The sequence below is a fragment of the Aspergillus aculeatinus genome (genome assembly GCF_003184765.1).
Source record: "Aspergillus aculeatinus CBS 121060 unplaced genomic scaffold BO66scaffold_5, whole genome shotgun sequence".
Lineage (NCBI taxonomy): Eukaryota > Fungi > Ascomycota > Eurotiomycetes > Eurotiales > Aspergillaceae > Aspergillus > Aspergillus aculeatinus.
Window position 1 is genome coordinate 77,432 of NW_020291474.1, and position 13,869 is coordinate 91,300.

The window sequence follows — 13,869 nt, forward strand, 5'->3', positions numbered from 1 at the left end:
TTTTTTTTCTGTCCGACAGACTCATTCTCAGTCAACAACTTAAAAAAGGGTGACCCTATGCTGAGAATCACCTGTGCCACGTGACCATCCCTCGGGCTTTTCCGGGAGCAAGTAAAGATAGGGACTGATAAGCTCCACAAGACGGGTACGCAGTTATAACAAGAAGAGATGAGATGAGATTCATATAGAAAGTCAATGAAGCGAAAAGACAAAAAGACCTTCAAAACACTATGGCCCAAAGAAAAATGAGTCGGAAAGTTTAAACCAAAGGCCAATCTGCAGAGTGACGGCTGCTGTCAGATCTACTTACCGTACTTACCTCGGTTCCGCTTAGAATATCGATCCGCTTTCTCTGGTTACCGAGTCTGATGACCGCAGCTCGTACAAAGAAAAGCTACTCCGTCCACTGACCATGATGATTGCGCAAAAAAAGTCCGCTTCTATACCAAAGCTCCAAAACCCAAACCCCTGGATTCTTCGAACTCTGTTGGTTTTCTTCTTGGCATTGTCTCCGAGGACAAAGGCGACAACGGCCCCAGCACTCTTCTTTTACCTTGTTCGTTGGCTAGCCAATAGCGGCAGATGTTGGAACCCCGGTTGTCGTTTGAGGCCTTGGCCAGGCCCTGAGCTCCCCGGATGATCGCCGCTGCTCTAACTGGAGGGCTAATGGTAGCCCTCGGAATTTGTTTTCCTCTTATCTGTGACGTGGGATTCTGCATGCTTTGTTATGGACCTCAGCTTGGCACACCGATAGAGGCCCTTTGTCTACCCTTGACATATTTCTGTTGCATACAATGACGTTGCCTATAAGTTGCAGAAGGCCCCCCCTCCCCCCGCACAACTCAGAATCATGTACCCATCAACATTAACGAGCTACTCAATATACTATGTCTCGTCTAATCCTCGTCATCAGCCTCGTCATAGGCCTGCTGGACAACCTTTGCTTTGCGAGCCCGTCCAGGACCCATGCTGTGGCTGCACGGACTCACAAACGCGCGGACTGTACTCCCACCCTCACCGGGCTCGGGGAGAGTTCGTCTGCCGAATGGATCCTGGGTAAAAAGCCCACCGGACAGCAGGTCCGTGTATCCTTGAGTGCCGACAAGCAGGTCCTGCAGGTGCGATACCCGCCTTACAAGGACCACCAATATCAAACGGTGAGTGTGTGGCTGGGGACCAGTCGACCGACCGATACCAACCCCGGAGGCTATCCCTGGGGTTCGAACAAGGGGTCTCCGCGGTGCACGATCGCGGGCGCCACCGCATCCTGTGACATCCCGCTGAGTGAGGCCCTGCCGAATGTCAACCTGTGCCCGGACAAGACCATCTACATTGTGACGCATGCCAGCGTGAAAAGTCCCACGCTGGGCTCGGAAGGTGGGACCGCCGGCAGCCTTACGCAATGCATAAAGACATCCTGTAATCCCTGGTTCACCTTTTGGAGCTTCACAACCAAGTGTGGATGCGATAATCCCCCGCCGCCACCGCCGCCACCGCCGCCGGGGGACGGACAGTGGTGCGATTTCGGCTCCGCGTTCGGACACGCAGCGTCCCCGCCAGGGGTCGCACTGGAGTGCAACCCACCCTGGGGATGGTCGAACCAGATCGACTCGGCCCCGCTCGGGGGAACGCTGTGGGTGGGTGGCCTCCCCAACTACAACGATATCAACGTGAACGCTGTCAATGTCGGGCCCTTCATCGCCTTTTTTGAGGGCGGACAGGTCCGGTTCAGGTACGTCGTGGACGTCGACTACCGACTGACCGCCGTCCATGCGCATGTCGCCTGTTCGCCGTCCCTCACCACGTGTTCCCTGAACCAGTACGCGATCAAAATCGACGGATTGGCGGTCCAGGAGTATGAGACCCCTGCAGTGTCTGTGGACTGCAACAAGCCGTATATCATTGTGCATGCCAGGATCCAGAAGAAGAGAACGGAGACGACATGCCCTTCTCCCCGGAACACCGGTGCGCATTGAGTGGGCTGACTTGCTCGTGGGAGGATGGGGGGCTGGAACGCAGTCAAAAAGCAGTGCTTTGGGAATTTCTGAGTGTGGCATAGGAATACCGCCGAAACAAACAGGAACAGTCCCTGGATAAGCTCTAGCGCATTGCTTTAATGCTTGTTCAGGTTTGGGATCCTTTGTGATGTCAGAGACGGGGGCGTTCCACCTGGTTCCACGTTATGCGTTTTTCTTTTAATCCGCTAATCAGGATGATTATGCGAGGCACAGTCCAAAAGTACGGGGCTCTCTTCCAAGTCAGGTTGTACGTTTGTGAAACTTCTTTGGTACATTCATCGTGATCTACTCGTAGTTAATATAACAGGTTGTAAAGCGGTCCTACGGGTCAGCTGATCTGGGCGGTATATACTTAGTATCTTCCAACCGCGTTGAAGCGACGCGCCAGGAGAGTAGCCCCAGCACTGATGTCACCCGGCTGCCAAGCCCACAATTCGTATTCCACGGTTACGCTTCCACTTCAGACACCGCGCAAATGCTTCTCCTCGACATCCGACCGGCAGATAACCCAGTACGTGTCCAGTCAACATCCTCTTCATTACAAAGATATAATATACACAACTATATCGACAAGATAAAAGAAACTCGTCCAGCCAGAGCCCAAAGAACGGCCAAACAATATTTCGATGGGCGCCTGAGTTTCCCCGCCTAGGAGGTACCTACCCATCCCGTCCCCAAAAACCATCCCCCATCAAACAGCATAGGAAAACACAACCGCCTAAGCGCGATACACTCCCCGGCGACGCAAGCCGAGCAGCCCAGTACTCCGCGACTGCTGCGCGGTCGTCGTCGCCGTCTGGCTCGCCGCGGTGGCATCGAACGCCCAGATCGCCTGGAAGCAGTGGGTATCCACCTGGGCCTTCTGGTTGTTGGCCTGGGCGTTGTAGGAGCTGTTGGCGGGGAAGAGGCCGATGATGTTGTAGAAGTATGCCTGGCGATGGTTGGGTCAGCACGCATTCATCCCCCACGCCCGCAATCGAGACGAAGAGGGAGAACCTACATCCACAGCACTTTCCAGCGTGCGCACGTTCGACGGCACGCGATCCTTGGTCGACTCATCGAGGGACTTCAGCTTGGTCGCGCTGGTCGAGAAGGCGTCCATGAGTTCGAGGAGGGATTGGACGAACTGGACCACAGTACATTAGTACACGGTTCTTTTTTCAAGCGGGAAGCAAAGCAGCCGCTTACGTTGGAGTACCCCTCGTACACCAGCTGCTGCTCGGTCTGGTCGGCGATGACGGGGGTATTGGTCATGAAGTTGACGTTCTGGAGGACCTCGATGACGATGGTGCTCATTTCGGCGTAGACGTCCTAGACTCCGGGCAAATGATCAGACCATGTATGTTGATGGAACCTTAGGCAACCACACTAACCTGAATAGGGGAAGCGTCCGCGGTGGAATTAATCTCCAAGACCAGATCCTTGGCGGCGAAGCCTTGCTGCGCCAGCTCGTTCAGCGAGTTGGCGATTTGGTCCGGGGTCAGGGCGGCGAGGGCCCAGTGCGCGTAGGCGCAGAGGGCGACGATTACAGACAGAAAGCGAGTCATGCTGGTTGTTCACGAGGAAATGAGGGACTAAGTTGGACAGATTGGTTGAAAGAGTGGATTGGTGGATGAAATCCAGGGAATGAGGAAATAAATGAATGACAGTCGTGTTGTTCTGAAAAGAGTGGCAGAACAAGCTACGACAACAGCAACGGCAATAGCAACAGCAAGTGTGGTAGGTTGAGAGAATTCAAATGAGCAGCTCCCCTTGCCAAAAGGAAGGGCGCCTCGTATTGTTTATATATGTGCGGGGGTGACACCAATTGATCCGCTCCCCTGAATAATGCATGGACAATTTAACTAGCCTTGACGGGCTGTGAGCCTGTGTGACCCCTATTCTCTCTAGTCCGCATCGGGCCTGGACGCACGGACTCATCCCACCATTCCCCGCTGACAGCCAGCATTAGGTAAATTATGTTGGTAAGTTGTTCGATTAAGTGGCATCTGCATACGTGAGCTTCCATTCAACATCGATCAATAAAAATTATATTCAAGCAGCCAAGTCAGCTGCGAACCACAAGATAATCTAATCATACAATGCCCCATGGATGCTATGTACTCACTATAGACAGCAACATCATGCCGCGGGGAAGATGCACCCGGATATATCTCCAACGATTAGTAACCAAACAAGACAAACAAAGCCAAGACACACGCTAGCCAGGCAAGAAGACAAGAGAATGAAATAACCACAACCACGCAATTCAATGCAATTAAGGCAATCAAGGTTTCGAAAGCTGTTCTTTGCGGTAGAAGAAGAGGCAAAGCACATTGATGGAGAGCATCAGCAACAGACACACCCAAAAGTCGGCCTTGCTCAGCCCGGCGGCCACGCCCGCCGAGAAATCCGGGAAGACGTTGCCGGGGCCGAGCTTATCCGGCGCCGTGGCCCGGGCCAGGATCGTCGCCACCGACCCGACCACCTGCGCCGCCAGGAGGGTGAAGGTGACGTGGAAGCGGGTCATGGTGTTGAGGAGGATCATTCCGAATCCTGGGTTGGGTTAGTTTGCGAATCTGGGGTGATTTGATGCGATTGTGGGTGGGGTAGGAAGGAGACTTACCAACACCCTGGAGACTGTCCAGCACTCCCAACCAGAGCCACAAGGCTCTTCCAAGGATGGCCCCGGCCACTGGACCTCCCGCCCAGGGGATATACGTTGCGATGTTGGAGGTAGACCACAGCATCTGCGCCCAGCGCGGGGCGCCGAGACCAATGGCGAAGATCGGAAGGAACCAGGCATGTCGTTTGGAAAGGACGTGGCAGATCCACAGGGCGGCTGCCCAGACCCCGATAAAGAAGAGGAGAACCAGCAGCACAATGTGCCACACCTTGGCGTGCTTACTGGACCAGAGGTATAGCCAATTGCGACCGTACGGAGCCGAAAGCCAGTAGTTCGAGATGAACACCATGTAGAAGAACCACTGCATGATCGGAGATTAGAACTAGGACTGATTGCAAGGAAAGGAGGGAGGAACGTACAAGGACGATGCGACGCCGGAAGAGCGAGAGGTAGAATGTCGGTACTCGTCCGGGCGTTTGGCGGTAATACGACGGCAGGCCAAAGAACACCAAGCCTCCCAGCAGCCACAGGAAACACGCGAGACCGACGCCAATCCCAAGCAATGCGTGCGGATTGGTCATGCTGAGGCTGAATCGCGTGCTGCCCTCTTGGTTGAGACTAGCCATCCAGCTACCCCAGTACCAGAGAAAACTGATGCATAGCTGCTGGCTGCCTTGGATGACGGTGGCTCGGTAGATCCAGGAGCTAAGCGGCGCTCCGCCTGGACAGAGAGGTCAGATACATTGTGTCCCTTCAAATCGCAATTGTGTATCCACATACCTTCATCTCCAAAGTTGAGAGCAAAGAAGATCGATCCGCTCGAAGAGGCAAACGAGTAGAACCCCGTTCCCACATTCTGCAGCCAGGTTTGGCTTGCACCGCCGGAGATAGGACCGGCGAGACCGACAAAGAGGAAGGCAAATCCGTACATCTGTGAAGAGTTAGCTCCGACACTCCTAGGTCGGACAAAATGCTGGAAAGGATACGTACCAAGAAAGGGATGGTCAGGACGTAAACCGAGGGCATCAGTCGGAAGGCCATCCACCATACAATCGACGACCCCAGATAGATGGATGCGAGCGCATACAGCTTCTCTGCCGTCTCTCCGATCTGCCCATTTAAAAGCGTGATCTGATACGAGTTCAAGGCGAGGATTTGACCCTATCGTATTCTGTCAGTCGATTGCATGAAGCAAAAAGAATAGGATCGACAGTGGTAACTCACAATGGCCAGAACAATCGAATAAACGGGCCAATCGCCGATCTTCATCAACATGAACCGCTTCAACCCCGTGGGGGGCACATAGTCCTTAGGCAGGAGGAACTGGCCCGCATTCGGATCCTCCACCGGACCCATCAACCCGGGAGTCGGCGGGGGGCTGTTGTCATTGACCTTGAAGCGGAAGACCGAGGGCGAGGGCGAGGGCAGCGGCGACTTGCCCAGCTTGACGTCGCGGTAGCGATTGAACCAGTCCTTCTCGCTCTTCTCGAGGAACTCCTCGATGCACAGCTGGTCCTCGGAGTTCTTGCCGTTCAGGTCGGCCAGTTTCCTCTCGAACTTGTCGGCGTACTCGTTGTTGACGTCCGTGAAGAAGGGGCTGACCTTCTGGAGGTTGTAGTCCTGTTTCTCCTTGACGATGTCGTCGACACTGACGAGACTCATCATGGACAGGTTCGGTCTGCGACCCAGTAAGCCGTCTTCGGGGCCAGCGCCCAGGGTTGGGGTGCTAGCCCCCGAGTTGGCGAAGTGGGGAGGGGTGTGCGGTGCCACCGACATGTTTTCAAGCTCTTCGCCCTCGTTCTCGAAGGAGTACACCACCCGAGGTCCTGCGCGAGGGATCGAGGATAAGGGTCGACGTCTTGCTTCGGTGTCGGTGTCAGGATCGTTACTGGCCAGACTCAGGTTGGAAGGCAGGATTGCGGGCAGTGAGGGCACGCGGCTGTGGCCGGGTCGGGGTGCACCGGGTCGCAGCTCGGCGTTGATCGCCCGGCTGGGGGGGCGTGAGATGGTCGAGCTGCGGGATCGGCTGTGTTCGCGACTGGTGTCGGGGCTCAACGAGAGGTGCATGTTGCGACTGCGATCGGGCACCAAGGTACTGGTGCTGGAGATTCTCCAGGAGCTGCGCTCGTTGCGCTTGGAGTGCTTCTCGTGCTTCCGGATTGAGGTGGTCTGCAGAATGCCGAGATCCTCGACCCACTGCGCTACAGGGAAGCGCTGCTTGCCGGAGCGGGCACGCATCAATGCTCGTGTCTCTTGGGAAGATCGCAGGGCATCGTTGATAGCCAGCTTGAATTGGTGGGTGAGGTGCTTGGTTGTCATCGATTCACTATACTTTGCTTAGTTGCATGGACATGCGTAACGGGTCTGGGAGGAAGAAACTCACATTGTGAACCACCATCCAGGCATTTGTCCGAGACCACCGACGCTGTTGACACACAATCGTTAGCATTGACAGCCAAACTAGGGCTGACGTTTCATCTTACCGTGATCCGACACCCAAAGCACCCTTCCGCCCAAACTCCACAGCCACCAGGCCAAAGGGTTCATCACGCGAAGGAATCAGAGCGAACTCCGCACCACTGAAAATAAACGGCGGCAAGGCCGTGAACTCCGGCTTGGAATACACGCGATCGGGGTACAGCTCCATGAGCCGGTTCAGCTTCAACGCAGCAAAGCGTCCATAGAGATCGATGACCGGCCCGATACAGATCAGCTGAACCTTGGGGTGAGCGTCAAGAATCGAGGGGAAGATATCCGCGATCAGGTCTACTCCCTTTTGCATCGACCATCGTCCAACAAAGACGAACAGCTCAGCTTCAGGGTCCACCTTGAGCCCGGCCCATTCCTGCGCCTGCCTTTTGAGCGGGGCACGGCTGGCTTCGAACTCTGCATCGATAGTCACCTCCTCCGGATTTTGATTCGCGTTATTATCCCACTCGGCGAGGTCAGAGGGGTCCGGGTTGGGAAGAGCACCGATGCTCTTCAGTCCCCAGAAGATCGGATACCGGGCGTAGGATCTCTTGCCGTATTTCTTCGAGACACCCACAGCGCCGAACCCGTTCTGGTGGATCTTGAGGTAGTTGGCCGCGCAATGGAGGAGGTTGAACACATCCCCGAACTGCACGTACTTCTTCACCACGGCCTGGTAGAGATTGAACACCTTACACACTTCTTGGATCTGTTGGACGGTTTGCATGGGCCATAGGCCCTGGAATTCTGCATTGTGGAGGGACAGACAGCATGGGATCGTGCGAGGGAGAAGATAGAGGGGGGCGGCTGCGCCGTGGTAGTCGTTGATGTGATAGAGGTCGATAGCAGGGAACCGCTTGATGGCTTCTGCAATGCATTGGTTCCAGGCAGAGTAGAAAATCGCGGAATCCAGGTCATCCATGCGCGCGGGGTACGGGTCAGATTTTGACTGAGCCCGAAAGACAGGCGCGTCGAGCAGAACATAAGTGATGTTGTGCAGCCGGTGGTACTGGACGTCGACTTGGTACTTGTTCCCAAGCACAGTAACGACCATGGGCTCCTGCGGATCGTCGCGGGGGTAATCCACCCCTCCCACACAGGGGACCACCCAGATCAGATCTTGGTGCGACAGGTGCTTGCCCATCAGCTGTGCCATCACTCCTAGCCCACCAATCTTGATCTTGATGGCCCAGTCCTCAATGTCGTACTCCATCGTAGCGATCAGCACGGTGCGTCGGCGGACATCCACCGTGGCGCCGATGACGCTGCCGCTGTCAGACACAGACGGACTGACATTCGCGCGACCGATCGCGGCGGCACTCGCTTCCCCGTCATAAGGACGGCTCCTTTTCTGGAAGACACCGATGAGAGGTGCAAAGCTCGAGCGCTTCTCCGTGACACCGATCTGGTTGAACTTGACCTGGTAGAACGCCTTCAGGTACATGTACACCGCGCCGATCGCGGTCGAGATAGGAAGGACAGCCAACAGGATGAACAGGGCCAGCTGCACCCACCGCGACCCCGTCGGGGTGGCGTAGACCCTGAGGTCGCTGTCATCCACGGACAACTTGAAGGACAGATATGGGGATGGGGGCGGGATGGTGACGTTGAAGACATTGCTTAGCAGGGTGATTGGGGGCACCTGATCCAGCACGTTGTCGCCATCGAGATCCCCAAAGACCTGCGTCTGATCCAGCGTTCCGTCCTCGTTGATGCCCCAGGCATTGAAGGCAACCTGGACGGGCCACTCGCCCATAAAGTTGATCTCCCACCGACCGGTGAGGTTGCTGAGAGTCATTTTGTTCGAGTAGCCGGCGTCGTAGCCGAACTGGTTGAACTCGCCCTCGATGAAGAGGTTGGGGAAGCGCCGCGGGGGTTTGTACTCCCACTGGCTGTCGCCGTGCTGCCAGTGATCACTGCTTCCGGCCAGCTTGCTCCAGTACTGGGCGATGATGTGCTCCCCGTCCCAGGCTTGTCGCGCGGGCCCGCTGAAGTTCTTGCTGGGGATCGAAGTGTTGAACCCGGTGTAGGTCATCCAATCACTGAACGTGGCACCGAAATCCAGCGAGTAACGCCACTTGTCAGCACCAGGAGCTTGTGGTCGCACGGATAGAGCCCCTGAATCGGAGGATGGGACTTCAAACAGGAGTGTTCGGCTGTAGTTGGCCACTTGCGGCCAGACCATGGGGTTGTCTAGCTTTCCGACGCGGAAAAGGAAGTGGTCGACGGACTGATAGATCCAGTTAGTCTCTGCACATGGTGGACGTGGGTAGTGAAGCTTGTACTCACGTTGGTGGATGAGTTTCCATTCTTTGTGGTCACATTGCTAACGGTGACCTGATGAACTCCCGGGTACACGTTCGTCAAGTCGGCCTCGTAGCTGAAAACACTAGTGAGTGCACCAGGCCAACCTGCCACTTCTTTTTCCGCAAAGGACTTGCACGAGACGGAGCTGTTGTCCAGCTTGGGAATCTCGTCGTTGAGCGCCGTCGACGCGATCGTCAGCGACCGAGTGATCTCGTCACAATCCATCTCCTGGGAGAACTCAAAGCCGATCCGCACAGTGTCACCAGCGGTGCTGTTGGGCACGAGACGCGCGTCATGTCCCGGGGTGAAGCTTGTGATGTACGGCGAAGGCTGCACGAATTTGTTCTTCGGGACGAATGCCTTGAAGCCCCATGCTGGCATTGTAAGGTTAGGATAACACCCATTCGGAAGCTTCGAACCTTCCAACCTGCTCATAGTCAGTAAGAGCACCACTACCGAAGTTCCCACGGGGGACTACCATACCCAAGCGTCTTGGAACTTTTGACCAGCGTATACTCATCGAACGGCGGAAAGAGGTTCTTGACCGTGGTGCCCGCGGGAAACGGCGAGATCAACGCGTCCTTGGCGCTGCAGTTGAACTCGTGATGGACCGTTTGGTTATCGTTTGCATACAACAACCAAACACTCTGGTTGCCCTGGCCCTGGCCGTCGAAATTCTGCATGTCGGCAAAGCGCGAGCGCAGTACGCTCCACATGCCTGTCTCGGTCGGCGTCCCGTCACTACCAGGCAGATAAATGTCAAAGGTGTGGTTGGACAGCTGTTGCAGGTACCAGCCGTCGTTCAGCACGGGGTAGTTCTGCCGCATCTCGAACATCAGCTTGATGAGGCCCCGCACGGGGTGCGAGGGGTCCCGGTGATCGAGGCTGACGGAGTCGTCCTCGCAGCCGGTCAGGGCGCTCTCGAACGGCATGTCGTAGTATTTGGACGCTCCGATCTTGTAGCATCCGTGCATTTGCCATGCTTGTGCGGAGGACATGGGTCCACGGCCAAAGACTATTGCAGTGTTAAGTATCAGGGCCTGCTGGACAAGAGACGAGATGGGAATGTCTTACTGTAGTTATCCGCCTGATTGTCCAGGACGTAGAAAGCTTGCTCCTCGCCCCAAGAGAGGATAGGGATTCCGGGCATGAGCAAAGAGACGACGTACATTCCGAGATTCTGCTTGTGTGTGCCATTGGCGATCGCTGGCCACCGAAAGACGTCCTGGTTCGTGACACCGAACAGGTGACGCGGGTCGAATTTACCGGTGATCGTGTTAACCATGTCGTTTGTCTGCACAAGACCATTCCAGGTTTCTACAAAGTTAACCGGTGGGTCGCCTTCAGCCGTGTAAACACCGTCCAACCTGAATGCAAGCAGTTGTCAACCTCAACTGGCCTCTGAAAAGAAGGAGAGGGGGACTACGAGGGAAGCGGGGACTAACCCTAAGAACCGACTCAACCCACGATACAAAGTGTAGTGAAAAGCAGCCCCATCCAAGGCGGATCTTTCAGCCGGTCGCAAGAAAAGATCCTGGGTTGCATTGTTTGTCTTGTTGGTCATCATGAAAGCTTCTGTCGTGTTGGAGATGGTTTGATTTGTCTGGCGACCGCGACCAATGTACAGCGAGCCAAAGGCGTTTCCCGCCACGATTTCCCCGGGGAGGTAGAAGTTGTCCTTGCCCACCTCCTGGGCGCATTCGCGCATCGCCTCCGACCACTCGCCCAGGGAGTCCAGGGTCACTTGCAGAGCCTTGTCCACGCGATAGCCATCGATGTCCAGCATCTGGATGGTCAGGCACGAAAAATGTTTGATCTTCGCCAGAACGTCCGGTCGCCATCCGCGCAGACGGTCCTGCACGAAGGCGAACTTGGAGATCTGCCCTTCCCATTCGGAGTAGTTGCCAAACGCCGCGACTTCGCCATACTAGAGCAATAGCCATGAGGGGTTAGCGCGACTTGACACCGTGAAGGCAGTAGGGAGGGTAAGAAGAGGGGGAGGATTTACCTGATCAAACTCACTATTCCGACACGAAGCACCCAGGGTGGTGGTGGTCAAGCCAGTTCCGTCATCATCCCAGAACCGCGGATACTCCCAGGGACATTCGGCCTGGACCTCGTTTCCGGGCTGAAAGTCCCAGTATCGACGATCGTACTTCCATACAAAGTCATACTCGTTGGGGTTGATCGGCGCGGACCTGTTCAAGAAACCCTGAAAACCGACAAGATCGCCCATGCTGTCCCCACCACGATTAGTGGATGACACTGGAATATTTCCCGGGTATGAATCACACTTACGTTGCGAACGTATTGTCAAAAAGAACGTACATGCCCCGTCGATGAGCCTCTGATATCATGGTGCGCCAGTCTTCGATCGTCCCAAAGTGATGATCCATGAGCGTCAGATCTAGAGGCGAGTATCCATCCGCACCCCAGGGCCAGTTGATGTATGGTGTGCCAGCGAGGTAGACGCCCTAAGCTTTGGTCAACTTATTCCAATCAACATTCAATCCGACGGCAGCAAGCTTACCTTGATCCCCATACCCTGAAGGTAATCGAAAGTATCGACCAAACCAAGCACGTCGCCACCATGGCGGAACTGGTTGGAGGTCAGGATGTGTTCCCACTGCGTACCATTCGCATCGTCGTTACTCGGATCACCGTTCACGAATCTGTCGAGGAAGATGGTGTAGAAAGGGAACCGCCAGTTGTCCGGTGAGGGGTTGTAGGTGTGGCCATCCCACAGACCCGAGTAGTCAAGAGGGTCTGTCGCTGTCTGATTCTGGTTGAGATTCCAGTTTGCTTCTTCTTCAAGGTAGGGCAGGGATAGTGCAAGACGATTTACCAGTGCAACGATGGCAAGGTAACGAATGATGGGGTTGAACAGCTTCATGGCGCACAGTGAATGCCACTGCTATAGTGACATCCACGGAGCAGCACACTGTTGGAAGCCTCGAACTGCGGAGAGAAAGAAGCAAATCTCCTAGGAACTCATACAAGCAGCAATAAATCCAGCGTGAATTAAAGAGAGTGCAACAGGTATCTCATGGAGAAAAAGTGATAAATTGGCTGAAATATTCTCAGAAGCGCAAGATGAGCTTGCGAAGCATGTTCGCGTAGATAACGAACCCTCCGCAGCGATAAGGCGATCCATACCGTAGTCATGTACAGCCTCCATGCGCCGACACCGAGTGAGGCAGTCGAAAACAACGTCCTAATTTTAGCGGCTCTGTTGGAGGCAACAAACGCCATCTTTTCGGGGGTGGGTCTCTTCTCCAGCATGTTCGTTATCCCAACGAAATTTTCAGCTGAGAGACAACCACGCCACCTTGCTCGGGCCTCGACAACCAGGTTCCAGGCCCAAAAGAGACGCCTCATGTCTCGTATGGACCGGATCTGACATGCATCGAATATAGGTCACTTGGAGTGGTCGAAATGGACTGGCCGAGTGTACGAGGTGGGTCTGTATCAGTTGCTCCTCGCCCATTCCAGCGGGGAGATCCTCCTTACAGCTCATGCACCGGACCACCCATGGGGAGGGAGAGAGGGGAGGGGAAAGGATGATTCATGCAAGTTGATACAGGTATATATTGATATATGTTCAACATCGAAGCTTGAAGGGTTCTACGATGGTGTTCATCATACCGAGTTGGAAATGGCTGCAAGGGCAAATTTTCCCATCCGACAAGTCATATATCTCTAACCCGCGGATCGGCGAGAAAACCATCAATGGGACCGTCAGTACGGAGTACCCCGTATGTACGGGGAGTACGGGAGGAGTCAGTGAAATGTATGCCCGACCGGCTAGCACGCCCTCAATGAAACACGTCATAGGCGATAACTTAACTTCACCAACTAACGAAGTTGACTTAGCTGATGCTGATACATGGCCTTTTGCGGACAAAGGAAGCGAGCCAAGGAGAAAAGCCCAGAACACAGAATCGGATGGAGAGATAGTCCGGGTTCCAGGTTGTGATTTGTGATAACCAACTAGGGCAGATAAGGAGCCGACTGTCCCGTCGCGGGAATGGCGGGATTTTCCCAAGATTGGCAGTGCCGGGGAACGAAGAGAACCTTGAGGACAGACTAACTTAAGTTAACTAACTATCTGACAGTCGTCTTCTGTCTTGTATCTGGGCTGCCGATCGGGCTCGATGACAGGCCCAGGGCAGACAGAACTGGTCAACGGGCCGATCCACTCTTCGTTACCGGTTAATACCACGTCCATTACCAATACCTGTATTCCGATTACTCTGTACCCTGCCCGTCCCTTGGGCCAAGATCCCAGGATAATCCAATCTAAAAGCAATCTAATGATCAACATTATTAACTTAGCCAACTGGGACTAATTATTAAGGTATCAATCCTATGCTGCTAGAATACCAACGTAGCGGTCGCATATATGAGATCTGGTACTCCGTACTCCGTAGATAATGAACTTACATGACTTGATCACCTAGTCACTTAATT

The 13,869-nt window shown here is 54.7% G+C and overlaps 4 protein-coding genes across 4 annotated transcripts; 1 reads left to right on the top strand and 3 right to left on the bottom strand.

Moving 5' to 3' along the window:
* Positions 1–887: 887 nt before the first annotated feature.
* On the top strand, positions 888–1,976 carry BO66DRAFT_434811 (uncharacterized protein; the record flags this gene model as incomplete). Its single annotated transcript, XM_025650800.1, has 1 exon — positions 888–1,976. The coding sequence occupies one exon, from the start codon at positions 888–890 to the stop codon at positions 1,974–1,976; it is 1,089 nt and encodes a 362-aa protein (XP_025507640.1).
* A 757-nt stretch (positions 1,977–2,733) lies between these two features.
* On the bottom strand, positions 2,734–3,784 carry BO66DRAFT_388490 (uncharacterized protein; the record flags this gene model as incomplete). Its single annotated transcript, XM_025646574.1, has 4 exons — positions 3,392–3,784; positions 3,207–3,329; positions 3,019–3,144; positions 2,734–2,949 (listed from the first exon to the last, which is right to left on the bottom strand). Exons 1-4 carry the CDS (start codon positions 3,563–3,565, stop codon positions 2,737–2,739), a joined length of 636 nt encoding a protein of 211 aa, XP_025507641.1. The 5' UTR covers positions 3,566–3,784.
* A 243-nt stretch (positions 3,785–4,027) lies between these two features.
* Positions 4,028–12,459, bottom strand: BO66DRAFT_341482 (alpha-1,3-glucan synthase). The gene is made up of 15 exons (XM_025644436.1): positions 11,930–12,459; positions 11,698–11,873; positions 11,408–11,636; positions 10,845–11,326; positions 10,474–10,766; positions 9,883–10,414; positions 9,382–9,826; positions 7,107–9,322; positions 7,007–7,048; positions 5,848–6,949; positions 5,614–5,784; positions 5,404–5,554; positions 5,043–5,344; positions 4,624–4,984; positions 4,028–4,553 (listed from the first exon to the last, which is right to left on the bottom strand). Exons 1-15 carry the CDS (start codon positions 12,290–12,292, stop codon positions 4,285–4,287), a joined length of 7,134 nt encoding a protein of 2,377 aa, XP_025507642.1. The 5' UTR covers positions 12,293–12,459; the 3' UTR covers positions 4,028–4,284.
* Positions 12,460–13,391: 932 nt separating this feature from the next.
* BO66DRAFT_174315 (uncharacterized protein) lies at positions 13,392–13,829 on the bottom strand. Its single transcript, XM_025642316.1, has one exon. It carries the CDS (start codon positions 13,721–13,723, stop codon positions 13,496–13,498), a length of 228 nt encoding a protein of 75 aa, XP_025507643.1. The 5' UTR covers positions 13,724–13,829; the 3' UTR covers positions 13,392–13,495.
* Positions 13,830–13,869: the final 40 nt, after the last annotated feature.